The sequence below is a fragment of the Drosophila ananassae genome, chromosome 2R (assembly GCF_017639315.1).
Source record: "Drosophila ananassae strain 14024-0371.13 chromosome 2R, ASM1763931v2, whole genome shotgun sequence".
Lineage (NCBI taxonomy): Eukaryota > Metazoa > Arthropoda > Insecta > Diptera > Drosophilidae > Drosophila > Drosophila ananassae.
The window spans coordinates 11,187,397-11,204,942 of NC_057928.1; the positions used below are offsets into that span (position 1 = coordinate 11,187,397).

Consider the following 17,546-nt stretch of genomic DNA (forward strand, 5'->3'; position numbering starts at 1 on the left):
ATTCTTAATATTTCGGCCCGCTTCTTGGCTGGTTCAGTGTTAAGTTTCCTTTATCATTTTACCGAGCTAATAAATCAATTTGTATTATTTAATATGTAGATAGGCTTTAAAAAATAATTAAAATTATGCAACAATTAAAATGTAAATGTTTTCATTTTATAAATGTAGTAAAATTGTTGGGATTTCACTTGTATTTTATGTTTCTCATTTTTACCTTTTTTTGTTTTTCTTTGCTCATGATTTTCTCCATTTTCTTCTCTGTTAATTTTTATTTTGAAAACTCTTTTTTTTTTTAATACTTATATTTTTGAAAATGAACAACAAAAGTCGGGAACGGCATACAAAAAATGTAATTTTTTTTCAAAATAACGAACAAAAAGGACTTTCTGCTGCTTCGGAAATTACATATTTAAATTCGTAAATTTCATTAAAGGAATTTTTCATGCTCTCAACTGAATTTTTTACTTCAATCTTTTTATTTTTTTTTTTAAATATTGTTTAAATGGTATAATGACTGTTATTTTTTTTTACGCTTTTTGTGTGTTTATGATTTTTTTCGATTTTTGTGGGCTTTTTTTTCATTCTTTCTTTAGTTAGCTTTAAATTAAATGCCAATTAATTTAATTAATTAATTTTTAAATCACATTTCATTGTTTTTCAACACGGGCAAATTCAAATTTCCGCTTCGATTTATTTTCTGTGTTGTAATAGTTTTCATTCCTTTCTTATTTTTTCTTTAAGTGTATTACTGTTGGTTGGTGTGAGGAAACGAAAATGTTGGTTGCAGTTGCAATTGCAGTTGCAGTTGCCGCTGCAGTGCGCGACTTGCTTCTAGTGCACATTTCATTAAAATTAATAATACTATGTACAATTTATGGTATTTCGGCCAAATCGATTCTCCCACTCTCTGACCCCCGGATAAACCTTAGGATCTCCCGGCTTAGTCGAATAACGTGGCCAGCAGGTCGTCGCTGGCGTTGTTGTTGCTGCTGCCACTCGAGGGCGGAGTGTTGAGGTCGGGCTGTGGATCCAGATACGAAAGGATTTCCATCGGATCCACGTCCTGTAGCAGCTATAAAAATAGTTTATTTATTAATATTTAATTTAATAAGAATTTTTTAAGCCTTAAAACTTACATTCAGATCGTGCGCCGTATCGTTGATGCTCGCTGCCGCCGCATCGAAGCTCTGCAGATCGGCACTCAGATCGCTTTCCGGGAATTTCATCTGCGTCTGGCTGCTCATCAGGGAGTTGAGGAGCTGCTCCTGCTGCTGCTGCTGGCTGTCCGCTCCACTCGACATACCACCCATCCGGCTGGGCGTGCCCGGCGTCTGGGGGGAGTTATGGCCCGTGCTGCTGCTGTTGTTGTTGTTGTTGCCGTTGGAGGTGCCATTGGCATTGGGGGTACTAATGGGCTCATTATGAGAGCTGCTGACACTTGGCGGACCTCCGGGAGTCATCGGGTGACTGGCTGCCCCGGGAGTATGGGGAGTGTGTGGCATCTAGAAATGAAATGAAAATTAGAACCAACTTGACACTTCCTGGGGAAGAGGAAACCCACCTGATCGCTCAGAGACTTCTCCATGGCATTCAGCTGATCCAAGGAGCTAACCCCGCCATCACTTCCAGTCATTCCGCCACTGCCATCGCTGTGGTTGCCACTGAAGCCGTCATAGCTGCTGCGATTGCCACTAAGAGGGACAAGAAATGGTAAGTTTATGCCACAAATTGGGGCAACCAAGATAGAGAACACTTACTGCTGGTTGGGATTGCTGCCGTTGCCCATCATGTTGCCATTGGCAATGGAGTTCATGTCGTGCATGTTGTAGGGACTCATGGCCTGCGCATTGTCCCAGGTGGGGAGTTGCGTGGATCCCGGAGACATGACCTTGGCGATGTCATCGCACAACTCCTGCTTGATGGTTGGCATTCCGGGTGTGCCGTTGCCACTTCCAGTGCCGTTGCTGCTGCCAGGATTGGGATTGTTGTTGTTGTTGTTGGTGCTGTTAGTGTTGCTGGGATTGGTAGGAACATTCGAGGGTGGCGGGGCATTGGGCATGCCACCGTTGTGCTGTAACGCTCGCCAGTTGGCCGACGAGTCGATGACCACCTCGTCCACGTCCGAGTTGCTCAGGGTGTTGAGTATGGCCCAGATGTACTGATCGATCTCCAGGGTGTCGGTGATGGCCGACTTGCTGCACTCGGGACACCGCCAGGAGCCCCGTTCGCTGTTGATCATCAGATAGGCCTCCAGGTCGAAGCACTGGACGTGCTTGCACTCGTGTCCCCGGGCCGGTAGTCGGATTCGAGACTTGGTGATGGGGCACTTCAATGAGATCTTGGCGCACTGTTGCGACGCCTGGGCGGCATCGGCGCCACCGGGAGTCTGGCCCTCGACGCTGGGCAGGCTCAGGTTGCGCTTGATCTTCTGCACGCTGTGCTCCAGTGGGAGCAGGTTCCTCTTGTGCAACGTTTGCAGCACCTGGCGCACCGACGGTCGATGGACTAGCTGCAGCACGAACAGGTGTGACTGTAAAGATAAGAATTTCAATTAATAAACAAGTCTACAGAAGCCTTCAACCTTAAACTTACACAACAGCAGGAACTGGCGGTCAGCTGGAGCGTATTCCGTCCTGGCTGGCATACCGCCTTCAAGTAGAGCGGACGCAGGGCGGTACTATTCTTCTCAGACCGCTCTATGTTAAGGGGCGTGGCATTCGCGGAGACGGTGACTGTGTGTGGCCAGTTGGTGTTCATTTGCCGGTCATCCTGGTGGAAGCACTTCAGCTGCAGCTCCAGATCGGTTCTAGAAACACAGATTAAAATATTATAATTAAAATGTAATTAATTTTAAATGAAAATCCATTTAATTACCTGCACATCAGCGTGTTGTAGACATTCTGCTTGAGATGGAACACATGGTTGCTGACCGAAAGATTGTGCAAGAGGCGGAACGGAGCCAGGATGATGCCGTCGCGTACCGGGAATGTCAGTCTCATTTCTTCGCCTAAAAAAAGGATACATTGTGTTAAAAAATAAATAAGATTTAAGACTTTATTTTATAAACTCACTGTTGTCCATGGGTGGCTTAATGTCCGGATTGGGGCTGACATACGGCACACTGCAGGCGGGTGTCAGTGGTGGCGTGGGATTGCCAGGAACTGGACTGTGCTGATAGTTTTGCTGGAAACTGTAGAAGAACCCTACATTAGTCCTGCTCTTAAAGGAAACTCTCCAAAGAGACTACTTACCCTTGGTTCTGGTAAGGATTGCCGGTGGTGGACACGCCACCCGGACCCGCCGGGCACATGCCACCTCCCTGCTGCATACCGCCGCCCTGGCCGCTGCCCGGGTAGAACTGGCCCTGATGGGAGCCGGGTCCTCCGGTTCCGCCGTAGCCCACACCGGGCATGCCACCGGCACCACCGGATCCCTGGGGCATGAAGCGCTGCTGGCTCATGCAACCGGGTCCAGGACCCATACCGCCGCCTCCCATACCGCCGGGGCCCATGGGTCCCATGACGGGACCGCCGCTCGGACCCATTCCGTTGCTGGCGGACATGCGGCCGTAGCCCCCGTTGCCGGCGCCCATAGGTCCTCCACGGCCGTAGCCGTTGCCTGCTCCGCCCGCCTGCATGGGCAGGGGAACTCCTCCGGCGCCGGGATGCATCTGCTGGTTGCCGTACATCTGGGCCTGTTGCTGCTGCATGGGGTTGTTGGGGTACATGCCCCCGACACCCACGCCTCCCACACCTCCCGCTCCGCCCGCCGCCGCGCCCCTCTTCTGGGCCATGTGCATCTGGGGATGGGGGTAGGGGGCCATGCGCCGCTGCTGCTGCTGCTGGGAGAGGGATGGTGGCGCCTGCTGGGGATAGCCACCATTGGCCATGCCCTGCATCTTGGCCATGGGGTTCATGCCGCCCATCTGCTGTTGCGCCGACTGCTGCTGCATGGGGTTCATGCCACCGCCCATGCCGCTGCCTCCGCCTCCCATCGACATGTTCTGCATCTGGTTCATGGGCGTCATCTGGAATGGGGAATAAAAGCCGTGATTAGGAGAGACTTTCACTCAGCTCGGGGTCAGCAATAAAATGCACTTTGCCCGCCCCTACAGATCTCGATTCCGAGTGGCGTCAAACCCAGGCCGGAGTGTGTAATTTTAATTCCAAATAACTCCTCATTAAGCGGAATAATCAAGAATCTCACTTGGTGGGAGGTTACTTTGTTGTTTCTATGGAAAATCGCCGTCCGGAGGCAATCAATTAAGCTCTCAGTGCTCCCCAATCATCTTCTGGACTGAGCTTGAGCCGATTACCGCCGCCTGTCATTTCGACAGACTTCTGTTTCGGTTGCGAATAGAAATGATTCGATAATGGGTCGGGATTTTATGAAAGCAAAGTCTGTTTATGGATTGTCACCAGCTGGCCGTATAAAAGTTTCCAGCCAGCCTGCCGTGAAATCATCACCCATTCCCCTAAACTCCACTTGGGGTATACTCACTTGATGATGCCTCTGGGGTCCGATGTTGCCGCTACCGCCATAGCCCATGCCCATGCCCTGGCTGCCATTGTAGCCGCCTTGGCCGGAGCCGCCGTTCATGTACTGGGCATTCATGTTGCCCATCATTCCGCTGTTGGGGCCAGGGTGCATGCCGCCACCCATCTGGAATAAGGGGGATAACCCATATATATTATTAAGAACAAAGTGATGGGAGAGTCCAAGTGTGCCTACCTGACTATAACCGCCCATGGCATCCATGTTGGACATGTGCTGTTGCTGCTGTTGGTGGTGTTGCTGTTGCTGGTGGAGCTGTTGCTGCTGCTGCTGCTGGTTGGCAGCAATCATTCCGGGGTAACTTTGTCCACTGGTGGTGCTGAGGCTTCCCAGCGAGGAGTTTGTCGAGTTGCCAACTCCTCCGAGGGACGTGAACTCTGAGTTTGGACCGAAGGTGTTGTTTAGGCTTCGCAGGCTGTCGCCGCCTCCAAGGTCATTGCCCAGCATAAAGTTACCGGCGCCACCCACCGATCGTTGTTGTGGCTGTTGCTGTTGTTGTTGCTGTTGGTGTTGTTGTTGCTGCTGCTGTTGCTGGTAGGCCAAAAAGTTTTCACGTTGCTGTTGCTGTTGGTACTGGTGCTGCTGCTGCTGCTGTTGTTGATTGTAGTACTGCTGATGGTGCAACTGATGTTGCTGTTGCTGCTGCTGGTCCAAGCCGGCTGTGCTGGCACCTTGCGGTGAGATTTGGCCCCCTGTGGCTGGCGCCCTTGAGGAGCCTGCCTGCTGGTTCATTTCATCATTTTTCCTGAAAAATTTGCAACAAATGTTACACCACGGATTAGGCGACACCAAAACATAGGTATAGGTTCGTCTGGGCTGAGGTTGAGGGCCCTCAGCCCCTGGTTCTGGATACAGCACATGCATTTTTTTTTTATTTTTAAATTTAATCCCAAAATTGAGCAGAAGTCGACAAATAAAAAATATATGAATTTATCCAAAAGCGACAGGCAGCAAATGGTGAGAATGGATTGTGAAATGTTACTGCTGGAAATTTTGATGATAAAAGCGATGTGACGAATCTGAAATAGCCCACTGGGATTCTCAGATTTCCAGTTTAATATTCGTATTCGAAGCAGAGCCTTCTTTTAATTCAAAGAATATAATCTTTCAAGAACATACTGTACTAATTCTGTCTTTGGCGCAATACCCAGAATTTCCATATTCCACTTCCCTTATCTCGCAAGATGGTTAGTCACATCGCAGATGGAATTCTAATTCTGAATTGGTTTTAATTCCCCAGTGATTCGACCTCCATCGATGATGTCAGCCAATGGCAGCTTATGTTCGTGATTTTAGACCCGTAACCCCCCTGGAGCAGTTCAGAAACATCTAACCCACCGCCCCACACCGCTTCTGCACCCACCTCCGGCCCATATCTCCATCATCGTCATTGTCAACGTCATTCATTGTTTTGTTGCTCAGCTCTAGCCATTACTGTTGCTGTTGCTGTTGCTGTGGCAATTGCAATTGCAATTGCATTTTGCTGCCCTGCTCTGCCCAGCTCTGCTCCTCCATCTTGCACTTGCCCCACCACCAGCCCACCAGTCTCTCTTTCCCCTCCCGATTTGCTGTGACATTTAAGCCCGAAAATGTCAAATGGGCTCAGGGCTTAGGCTTGTTGCCATCACCCTTTACTGCCAGCTTAGCCCAGGCAGTGGAATTGTTTTCGCATTCGCTGTGTGATGGCGCGACTTTTAAGGTAAAAATAATTAAGCATATTTGCCAGCCAGACAATAACAATATGAAGCATATGAGGCATATACATATTTGAAAAAAAAAACACTCATAAGTCGAATTAGAAAATACACTAGCTTTGGAGGAATCTCAAAATCATAGTAACTCTGCATGATATCCATTTGACAACGGGGCGTATGAGTAATATTTCTTATCGCAGCGCCAACACGGCGTATACTTGATGGGAATCACTTGGAAAATGGAACAATCGGATGAGAGGATTTCTTGGAAATGAATTCATTTGAAAAAGAGTAGAGTTCTAAGAGTAAAATTTATTTCCACCAAAAAAAATATAGTCGCACATTAAAAATATAAAGTAACACGCTCACAATAATTGCGCATCTACAAAAGCGGCTCAACGCAAACACTGGCCGGCCACAACACAAAAGCAAATAAAGTTGAAAAAAAAAATAATAAAAAATAAATAAATGCTAAAAAAAAAAGAACAAAAAACGTAACAAAACGTAACAAAAGCAACAACAGTTGCAACAACGTGCGAAATGCAAATAAATGGCACACCAAGCGATTGGCTGATAATCGCATGACGAAAAGCCCGATCCCGAGCCCGAGCCGGCAAAGTCTACAAAGATCGTTGGAGAGTGGAGAGTGGAAGGCTGGGGATCGGTGGGAAGGGGATGGGCATCTGCCAGGAGTGAACCTGTGATTGCCGCGAGACTGTGACGATAAATTTGCATCGAGAGCTTCCACCAGCTAGCTGTTTCAAAGTGCGAAAGCTAAAGGGGCACAGAGAGGGGTAAACAGAGCAAAGCGGGTCATTAGGTCGGCTTAGTGTCGGACAGGGACAGGTAGCCAAAGGTGGAAAGAGAGACAACAGCCGAATGTAAACACAGAGAACCAAGGGTACTGAGTACAGTACAGTGGTCACCAGCTAAGATAGGCTAGTCTATAATATCTAATACGTTTTTTTTCTAGTTCTTAAAAAATAAATAAATAATATTTCATCTAACAGGTGTATAAAATCTATAATATATTTCTATTTAGGTGTTTTTTAGGGAGTGTCTAAATAAATAAAATTAAAAAAGTGTCAAGCACTTGCGATCATATAATCATCTCATTATGTGACTTGCACTGGAAGAAATGACTAGCAAGAAGCGACCGATCCGATCTGTGATGACGCCGACCTGCTTTGTTTCAGTTTTGAGTTTGAGTTTGAGTTGTTGCCTTTTGTACTTTGATTAGATATAAATTTCTTCATTGATTAGATAAAAATAAAGCAAAGCAGGTAACTCTCAGGCCAGAAGAGAAAAGAGAACTGACAGCGAATATATAGTCTATATAGTGATATACAGGAAGAGAGACTGTAGAACCGATAGGAGCAAAGTTTAGAACTAAAAATCAGTCCAGAGACCAGCCGATACACGTGCTCGAAGATATAGCTTCATATCGGAATCAGTGCACGATCTTAGCTATCTGCTGTCTCCCTCTCATTTAGTCTGCTTGTGTAATTGTAAATTGTGCGCACTTTGATTTGCTCTGGTAATAAAAATTATTTCTCATTTGGCACACGAAATCATTTCCGTATTCCAACCAGGGCAGGGGTGTAGTTAAATTTTATCAGAAGGGGTGCTATCAGAGGACCTCTTCCCTTATTTGTTTGGTTATATTTTTCTGCCAACAATTTATTATTATTTCTGCTGCTGCGATATATAAATTATGGCTCAGACAGCAATGCGACACTCGGGATGGGCAGGCCATGTCCTTTGGAGGACATGTCTGGGAAACTTTATTATGCTGCCGTATCCCAATACACAATCCCTCAACAAAAAAATATCAAACTCTTTCTACATTTTCTCTTCTATTTTTATTGTTATTGTTGTTTGCGTGTTTTATTATTTTTTCTTTTTTTTTTTGCTCACCCTGCCCCCCGTTTTTTTTTTCTGTGTTTTGTAGACGACAGTTGGCGTCATGTAACAAAACAAGTAATATATACAAAAACACGGTGTGTGTGCGAGTGTGTGTGTGTTTGTGTTTTTTAGAGGCCATGAAAAATTGTGAGACACGTGCGTGGAGCCAATGACAGAACGGAATGTTTCAAATAAGTTTTTCCCATCGACCTGGGGTCGCTCTTGGGGGTTGGGGGGACTTAAATCATATCCCAGGACCCTACAATATATGCACGATGTGGTGTGGTCCTGATGGAAAAACCAATAACACATCAACATGTTTGATTTGCTCTCGTTGCCATTTTTGTTTCCATTTATCCGCAGTTCCATTTTTGATTCATCATTCACCGGAATACTCCAAGGCCCAGCCTCAGTCCTCCTCATATTGTATCACCTCCCACCGCTGAAATGCGTTTGACAGTTGTGTTTCAAGGGTGTTTGGCTGAACCACCGCCCTATACCGCCCCTGCTCAACCACCCGCTACTGCTGGCTGCACTTTTCGCATATGGAAAACAATACAACAACAAAAAAGGAGCAGGACACTTTTTTTTTTTGTTCAATTTCAAGCCGGCAGTTGTCGTCTGTCTGTTTATTTTTATTTTTTTTTTTGCCTCTGACTCCGTCTGTGGATTCATTTTTTCCATATTTCCCTGTCAGGGGCGGTTCTTTTTTGTCTTTGCAACGGGATGGTAATAATTTTCGGTCTTCGTTTAGTTCCCAGGATCAGGACTTCAGGCAGGCATTCGTATTTTGACGGCGCCTGTTGGTATGCAACGCTTTTTGCCACCTCGAGTTCTGCCTTTCGCAAACTTCTCCAGCTTTGATTGAATTTCCCGCACACTTTTCCTTAGCCGGTCGATCGCTTTCATAATTCATCTTCCCAGTCATGACCTGCCCCGCCCATCTCAGTCTGTTCGAATCGCATAAATTGCAATCCGAATGAGAATAAAAATAAATCAGCATAATAGACTCTCGACTACCCGACAACACAAAATACAAGAAAAACGAAGCCAACCACCAGGAGCACCAGGAGGCTAACAACCAACCAACCCTCTGGTCGAGTGGTTTTCGGGGTGGGGGTGAGGGCGGTGCGTTATGGGGTGATGCATATAATAAAAAATCGAACTGTAAACAAAAAAAAAGCAAAAAAATAAGGCGAAGAAAGAGCTGCAACGCAAAAAAGCGAAGAGAAATCGCACAATTTTTGATTAAAAATCCAATGCAAATAATACAGATGGTCAGCAACCGAGCCAGAACGATGGCTATATAGTATGGTATGGGATGGTGGTTGAGGTGGCTCGAGGGTCGAGGAGGGTTGGGCATGAATATGTGCAGAAACATATTCCGCACACAGCCACCGCACATGCCCCTTCCACTTTTGACAAAATGTTTGCCTCCAACTTTGTGCTCGGTTTGCATTTTGCGGATTTTCAAATTCATTTTTATAAATGTTTTGCCGCTTGTGGTGGACACGGGAAATGGTCGATGGCCGGTTGGATAGTGGGGTGGCTGGCCCACATGTGGTATGAGCGATATTTCAAATATTTCTCTCTCTCTCTCCCTGTATCTGTATCTGTGGTAGATTGCATGTGTGAGTGTGTGTTTGTTTGTTGCATGTTTTCAGCACCTGTAACTGGCTTTTATTTATTGGCCCGGACTAGCTGGCTGGCTGGCTCATCCTACGTTGCGTATACGCACTGTATTCCAGCCCTTAAACATTTGTTATAGTTTAGGGCCTTCGTTCTTTGCCATTTACTAATTTGCATACTAAAATGTTCAATGGCCAATGTGCAAATGGTAATTTTTGGACAAAACTAAAGGTTCTTGAAATGGAATTCTATAGCTGGTAGTAGGGAAAATTCCTCTAAGAAGTATTATTTAATGTTATGACACTCTTGCAAACTCCCGTGACTGACGGCACTCAGAGGTACAGGTGTCTCGATGCATTATTCAATTCGAAAATTGCATTTCGCTGTCGGGTGTCGACTGTCGGCTGTTCTTCCACCCAGCTTGCTGCTGTCTAGTAGTTTGTCCTTGTGGTGTTGTAACCAAAATCGTTTTGATGGCTGATGGTGTGTCGCCATCGAAGTCTGCTCGTGTTGGCGATAAAAAACAAACTAAACGCAAAACAAAGCTAAAAAAAAATTATACAAATGGCCTGTGGTTGTTGTAACACACGCGCTAATCAGTCCGCTAATGGACGCGCCCTACCACCCAACCACCCAGCACCACCACCACCCCCCCCTGGGTGATTATCAATTTTTGCACACCTTACGTAGCAAGTTAGATTTGTTTTTGGTGCGAATCTGGTTGTGTTTTAGGTTCGATTTGGTTGCGAGTCTCGGGTATCGGGTCTCGGTTCTCGGGTCTGGTTGTGGTTTGCTTATCTTATCTATCGCGTTTTGCTGAAACTAAATTTATGCCAGTCGGTGGCGGCAGTGGGTGAAAAGGAGGCGAATGGTTGGGGATCTGTGTTCCATTGTCATCGGTTTGGCGTTGCGTTTCTGGCATTTATCTAATCGCCAATTAAGTTCGAAAAAACCCAACGAAAATCATAAACAATCGGACAGACATAAACATTAAAAATAAATCGAAGGCTGAGACTGTCAACGCGCTCTGGCTCTGTCTCTCAACTAAAGAAGCTGCAATAATTTTGTTCAAGTATTTTTACGCTCATACATTGTACATTGAAGGAGGTGGGGGGAGGGGAACATGCATAAATCACATTAAAAATAAAACAAAACAAAACGAAAATTGCAACAGCGAGCAAAACTCGAAGCGACTCGAAGACCCAACGCATAAATCGCCAATGGCTGACTCTGCCACTGCCTCTGCCGCTGTTAGCGTCGTACTTGAAAACCAGTTTTCGAACAAAAATGTCTACTGAAGTACAGCTAAACAACAACCAAAATAAACTCAACAAAGTCTGTTTTGAAGAAAATGTGTGCTAGCCGCCAACTTGCTATCGAAAAGGTTAAACAGAGGGAGATATGGGTATATGGGACAGGAAGCCAACTGATAGATAGCTCTCTGACTGTCATGTCCCTCTGGAGAAACACGGTTCTAATATGTATCTCACTAATTAATAAACGAATACTTAAAAATTATATTTAAAAGATGATGAAATCAGAGCTAGATTAGATTAGCTCCTACTTCAGTCTATAATAATGGCTTATTGCATTTAAGATTGTTCTGGAAAATCTCAATATATAATATTATCAATTATAATTTATTCCACCCACTCTTGCACTCACCCACTTCCTGACTCTAATCAGAAATTCCTCGACCCACCTTTCAGATTGTATTCCATTCACAAAACCCATGCTACCATTTTTGCAGGGAATACAGTGTCTGACGTACGAACTGGTACTAAGGTACTACCTGGGCCGTAAAACACCGATAAGCAATTATCGATAGCCCAGCTATTTCTGCATACCTAAGCGCGATTTAGGTCCGAGTACTACCTACTCGGAGACCCATTCAGAGGCTAAAAATTTCCATTGTTTTTTACCCAAAATTGAACAAAAACAGAAAACAGAATACAGAACATGCTGATATTTTCAGTTTCTGTTTTTCTATATAGATATAGATATAGTACGATCTGTGGCTATAATTAGATTGTCAGTGCCCCTCGGAACTATGATAAGAGTTGGTTACCTTTGATTTTTGGTTTTCTGTTTTCGGTTTGGTTCTGTGGCCCATCGATAGTGATAGTATTTGTACAGAACACACTCTGTGTTTTTTGGTGGTGCTAGTTATCTATGAGGTTGTTGTGGCTCTTAAGCATATATTTTACTATATCGGCGAGAGTGTATGAGTTCTGTACGGGCCACGGTCTAGTTTTGATATCAGGTTCGTTCAGGGGCTTTTAATTGGGTCGTTAAATGTTTTCGTTTCGTTTTGGGAACTTTTATCATGTGACTCTGACCGAACTCTGTTGAATGGATTCTTCAAGGTGCTTTTGGAATTTCCAAAGAGCTCAGACCCCGCTAGACCCGAGGCGAGTCAAAAGTCAACTGCTTAACCCATTAATGCCCAATCAAATTCAAATTGTGTGATTAGATATGCACACGGATAGAGGTACGATAGGATGACCTTCAATTTTTGGTGTTCGGATGAGGGGTTAATCGTAATAGGGGTGGCTTACACCCCCCCTCCCGGCTTACACATGTAACTAGTGTTGTGCCCTCGAGTGTGGATTTCGTTACGGGGGTTGCTCTCTTGCCCAGGCCCCTTCTTCCATGATGGGTTTATTAATATCCGACGCTCCTCCACTCGCTAAACACTCCGGGTATGTGTGTTCTACATTATATGTTTCTGTTTGTTTCTTTCGGGGTTTAATCACTGAGACACATCGGGGGTTGTTGTTGCCACTGGCCCTTGCCACTGCTACTGACACTGCCCCTTGCCACTGTTACTGCCGATTTGCAAATGGTTTTCCGCGTTTAGGTTTTGTTTTTCTGTCATTTACTCGTTTGTATCACATTTTTATTTCCCGTGTGAAAATCGCAAACAGTTGAAGAGCAAAAAAAAGAAAAAAACAGGAAGCCAGGAGTGGAAAAAGGGACAAGAAGGGAAAGGGAAATCTCTTAGGTAGCAGTCTGTTTTGAAGTCCTTTGGATGGTGGTTGCTTGATGGGTTGTGATTTGGTTGCCTCGGTGGTTGATTGATGATTGTCTCAAGCGAGTCTTTTTTCTTCCCCGATCACCCATATATATTATATGTACTGAGAGGTGTGGGGAGGGTGGGCTGATGACATTAGAGGGTGTTTAGGATAAGCATGGGGCGTTAATTAACCGTTAGATCGATCTGGTAACTCGATTTTGAAACAGTTTCTCTTCCGGAACAGTTTCCCGGAAGTGTTTTGCAAATTTGTTGCCTGCTTTTGGGGGTTACGAGGTGACATGTGAGATGAGTGATCTTTTGGGTTTTGGGTTTGAAGGAAAATCAATTTGTTTTTATATTTTTTGAATGATTGGTGTTCAAGGGAAGTCTGCCTTCAACAATGACCTGTCTTCCTTCTTAACTTCTGGGAATATCTAATCTTCTGGCAAATTTTAGGCCTGTTTGGTCTTCTGGGGAACGACCTGACTCGCCGAGCTACCTGTTCTTTTTGGGTTAAGAGTGGATCGCTCGCTGGCCCATTGCAAATGGGTTAAGGTTTACCTTTACCTGTACCTATATACCGTAAGATGTTTCTTTCACCTTTTTTTCTTTTGCTTTCATCTTCTGGGCTGCAGTTGATGATGAATTACCGGCGAACCGAAAAAATGTCTGCTCTGCCAAGACTTTTCCATTGTCTGTGGTGAGTAAGAGAGGAAGGAGGGGGTAGGAGGGGGAAAATATGCGTGGCATGTGAGAAAAACGGCAAACAAGATACGGGAGGGAAAAATGGAAATACGCCGGAGTGCCAGTGACTTGGAGTGGAGTGGAGTGGGGAGGTCGAGGTTGTAATGCTTCGCTTGCTTGTGTGTGGAGTGACCTTTTTTTTTGGGTTTTCGTTTGTTGGGTCTTATACTCTTTTCTTGTGTCTTGCCCCTCTCCATTCGATTCTTTCATAAAAGAAACTGAAACACACCAACAAATACGAAAAATGGGCGAAAACATTGTCGAACTGAGGAGTTGAGTGACAGACTGCCATTGTAGTTGTTGTTGTTGTTTCTGGGCAAACGAAGCGGATCGTTGGGAAAATTTGTTTCTTGGTATCGATTCTCCCATATCTACTACTACTACTACTATGCTACTACCTAGAAAATGGTTCAATGGAAAACTCCGGCCACAATAACTTCACAGGCGACCCAAAAGATACAGATACTCTACATAGGCAACAGCAGTTGGAATGTTTTCTTTTTTTTCTTCTTGGCCGCTTCTTCTCTCTTGAGATACTCGGAGAGTAGTATCTATGTGTGTGTGTGAGTGTGTGTTTGCTTGTCAATTATGGGTCAGCTGTGCGTGAGAGCGAGAGCGGGCGAGAGAGCTTCCGGCAGGGGGAGGCACTGGGAGGCGGTCCAAGTAACAGCTGATGTGGGAATTTGGCAACAAAAGTCGGTCAACATTTAATATTTTGGTTTTTAAGAAAGTTGTTATTTGTTTATATTTTTTTGGGAAAATATTTTCTAAAATATTTAATTATATATTTAATTTTTTGTCGACTTCTTTACTCTTTACTCTTAATTCTAATTAATAATTAAACTACATCTAGGATTATAATTAAATATTTATATTTTGAGTACAAACAACAAACAAAGCATAAGAAATAGACACAAAAAAAATTTACATAAAATATCTAAAAACAAAAGCACATTCCATTCTTAATTATTTTCAATATTTTTTATTTTTTTTTTCTATTTGTTTTTTTTTTTTTTTGTGATATTTTGAAATTCAAGCACAACAATTAAAAGTTTCTAGTGGAGAGAAGAAATAAAACTGTTGATGGCCATAAAGAATTTTTGTACTTTGTGTTTGTGAATTGTTTTTATTTTTAGCCAGGTGGAGAATTATTTTTAGCCAGGTGGAGATTTTATTTTTTATTGACTGGCGGGGATGATGAGTGTGCCACAAAGTTGAAGTTTAAAAAATTCTTTTCTGGCTTTGTGTTTTTTTTTCACAATTTTTTTTTAATTTGATTGTTTTAAGTGGAATTTATTTTTAGATATTTTACCTAAGTTTTCTTTTTCTTTTTGGTTTTATGTTGTTGTTGTTGTTGTTGTCGGTTGTTGTTGTTGCTTGTTGTTGGTCGGACAGGTGCACGTTGCGGCAGAAGAAGAGTCAGATGCCAAGCAGCAGCAGCTGTTTACTATCTCTCTCCCTCTGGCTATCGTTGCTGTCTCTTTTGCAGTTTCTCTTATCACTCTTATCACTGGAGTAGTTTTTTTTCGAGTTTTTTAATGTTGCACTTTTGCACTTTTGATTTTTGTCACAGAAACTTACTTTTTGGAATTGCGCTTCGTTGTTTGTTTGGAATACATGGGAATTTTGTCAACAATCAATTGCATGGCATCAACAAATACATGGGACAGACAACACACTTGTCTCTCGGTCCTGTTGCTGCTCTAGTTGTTGTTTTACAATTTTTTGAAGTTGTTGTTGGATGTTTGTTTATATTTTTTGTTTTTTTTTTTTTTTGAGAAAAAGGTTCACTTTAGCAGCATTTTCGATCACTTGGCTTTCTCACAAACACACTCCCTACTACTCTTTCTTACTTTTCACTTTTTTTTGTTCACTTTTTACTTATTTGATTGTTACGCTTTCACATTTGTTTTGGGATGTTGCACAAGTTAGTTGTTGTTTTGTTTTTGTTTTAAATGATTTTTTTTTTGGTTGCCTAGCAAGTTGTTTTAAAAATATTTTTGTTTTTGAAATTTTGTGCTATTTTGTTTTTTTTTTAGCAAATAATACTGTTGTTTTTTAGTAATCCGAGTTGTTGATGTTGCTGCTGGGTGGTTGTTGTGTTTGTGTTGTTGTTGTTGATGTTGCAACAGGAACTTAGTGGCACTTAATCCAAAAAATGTGTGCTCTCGATGTGTGGTGTTTGTCACTAATTTTGATATTCAAGATTCAATTTGTTTGTTTACTTTTTGTCACTTGTAGGCTAGAACTTTGTTTACTTTTTTTTTTTTTTTAATTTTTGTCACTTTGTCGCTTGTCACTTGATTTTGTAAAATTTTTTAGCCTTTGATATTTTGAGTTTTGCGTTGATTTGAAAACTTCGTGATTCTCGTAACCGCTTTTCTAAAAACTGTTTCACTTGGGCCTGGCTTCAGTGGATTGTGGCCTGGCTTGTGGCGAGCTGCGCTTTTCGATCCGCTTCAACCGAACGACGACAACGTTCGACGGCAGCCAGGAAGGAACTGAGTGAACTTGGCGCTGGCCTGGCAGCTGAGTCTGACATCCGGCGACCGACTGAGCTGCTTCGGGTCTTCGACGCCGAGCCGAGTCCTCTTCGGCTGCTGCTGCTTGCTGGTGGTGGTAGTAGTAGTAGTAGTAGTAGTAGCAGCAGTACAGTTCGGTGCGCTCTCTTGGTGCTGGTTGATTTATTTCAGGTTGGTATTTCGGATTTCGTATTTCGTATTCATTTCGGTCTGTTAAGGGGCGACGACGCGCGAGCACTTAAGTAAAATAATAATTACGTATACGTATGTCAATTTGTTTGACTTCTCCGCCTCTCCATTCCCTGGCTTGGCTGGGTCTCTCTTGAGAGAGAGAGCGACGTAGCAGAAACGTAGTAGATTTCTACTGCCTTTTGCTGCTAGTAGTAGCCTTCGGGCCTACTCCGTCATTTCTCCTCTCGCAAGCCAAATAGTAGTTTCGTAGTAGACAGTCTGCTGCCGCTGCTGCTGCTACCTTTTTGGCAGCTGACATTTATTGGGTTTGTTTTGAAAGCGTTTAATGGGTGCGTGTGTGTTTGCGTTAAGTAGATTTTTCAGCACATTTGCCTTAATTGTTGTGATTTGTGGTTGATTTTTGAATGATTTACGGCGTGTGCACTGCCAGTGGAATTAATTGTTTTTTAAATGTCAAAGCTGGCTAATAAATAATTATGCGACATTAAATATATATTTCTTAAAAATAATATTTTCCCAAAAATAAATAAATATAAATAAATTACATTACGTTTATAAATAGTATCCTCATAACTGATCTATTTATAAAAATGAGAGATTTTAATTTTTTTAATCCGTAACCCTTTTATCGCTTGTCATTGAGTAGCCGCAGAATTGAAATACTTTAATTACCCGAATAAAAAACATTTAACAATTTAATCTGAGCATATCAATTGCCCCAAACACACACACACTCACACACACACACTCGCCCACATTTCACGCTCTCAGTGCGCTCTCTCGAACGCGACTCTGGCCAAAATCCACTCCCAATTTATCACTCAATTAGCACAGAAAAATGTAGTAGTGTATTTACTACGCTTCTGGCTCTCTCTCGCTCGTCGGCCATCTTCCCTTCTCTTTCTGCCGCCATCTTGCTTTCTCTGTCTTCCGCTGGCACTCTCTCTCTCTTACTCTTTCTCTGCCGCTGTCCTGCTGCCTGCTGCTGCCTGTGCACAGCGTGAGAAACTCTCGTCGGCTTTCTGGTATCGGGTGTTCATCTCAATGAAATTGTAGCATATTTGTTGCCATATCAAGATTAAATTTTCAAAACACAAACGAGCACAGCACGAGAGAGTGCGACAGTGATGGCACTCCAGAGAGCGATAGAGAGGGTGCTAGCCGGGCCGAAAGAGATGGGTAGAGCGCTGTAAGCTTTCGGGCGCTGTAGTGCCCTGTGGTGGGGGGAGGTGGGAAGGAGCCTGAGAGGCGGTTGTACAGTGGGTGGTTGGGTGGCTGGTTCGTTGGGGT

The 17,546-nt window shown here is 43.8% G+C and overlaps 1 protein-coding gene across 3 annotated transcripts; it reads right to left on the reverse strand.

The window, feature by feature from the left end:
- Positions 1-650: 650 nt before the first annotated feature.
- On the reverse strand, positions 651-16,125 carry LOC6493481 (zinc finger MIZ domain-containing protein 2). Of its 3 annotated transcripts, none has more exons than XM_001957805.4 (11): positions 15,124-16,125; positions 4,732-5,299; positions 4,501-4,662; positions 3,252-4,027; positions 3,072-3,190; positions 2,875-3,007; positions 2,593-2,806; positions 1,758-2,530; positions 1,562-1,691; positions 1,137-1,502; positions 651-1,072 (listed from the first exon to the last, which is right to left on the reverse strand). In XM_001957805.4, the coding sequence occupies exons 1-11, from the start codon at positions 15,186-15,188 to the stop codon at positions 941-943; spliced, it is 3,438 nt and encodes a 1,145-aa protein (XP_001957841.1). In that variant the 5' UTR covers positions 15,189-16,125; the 3' UTR covers positions 651-940. The 3 variants fall into 3 exon arrangements, with proteins under 3 accessions (XP_001957841.1, XP_044570881.1, XP_014764403.1); XM_044714946.1 differs by having other exon boundaries at positions 14,855-15,260; XM_014908917.3 differs by lacking the exon at positions 15,124-16,125 and having other exon boundaries at positions 4,732-5,589.
- Between the last annotated feature and the right edge of the window lie 1,421 nt (positions 16,126-17,546).

Coding starts and splice junctions, on each gene's coding strand:
- LOC6493481 (XM_014908917.3), bottom strand. CDS start 5,418: ATGCATGTGCTGTATCCAGAACCAGGGGCTGAGGGCCCTCAACCTCAG. Junction 1,503..1,561: donor AGAAGTCTCTGAGCGATCAG/GTGGGTTTCCTC, acceptor TTTCATTTCTAG/ATGCCACACACTCCCCATAC. Junction 1,073..1,136: donor ATACGGCGCACGATCTGAAT/GTAAGTTTTAAG, acceptor CTATTTTTATAG/CTGCTACAGGACGTGGATCC.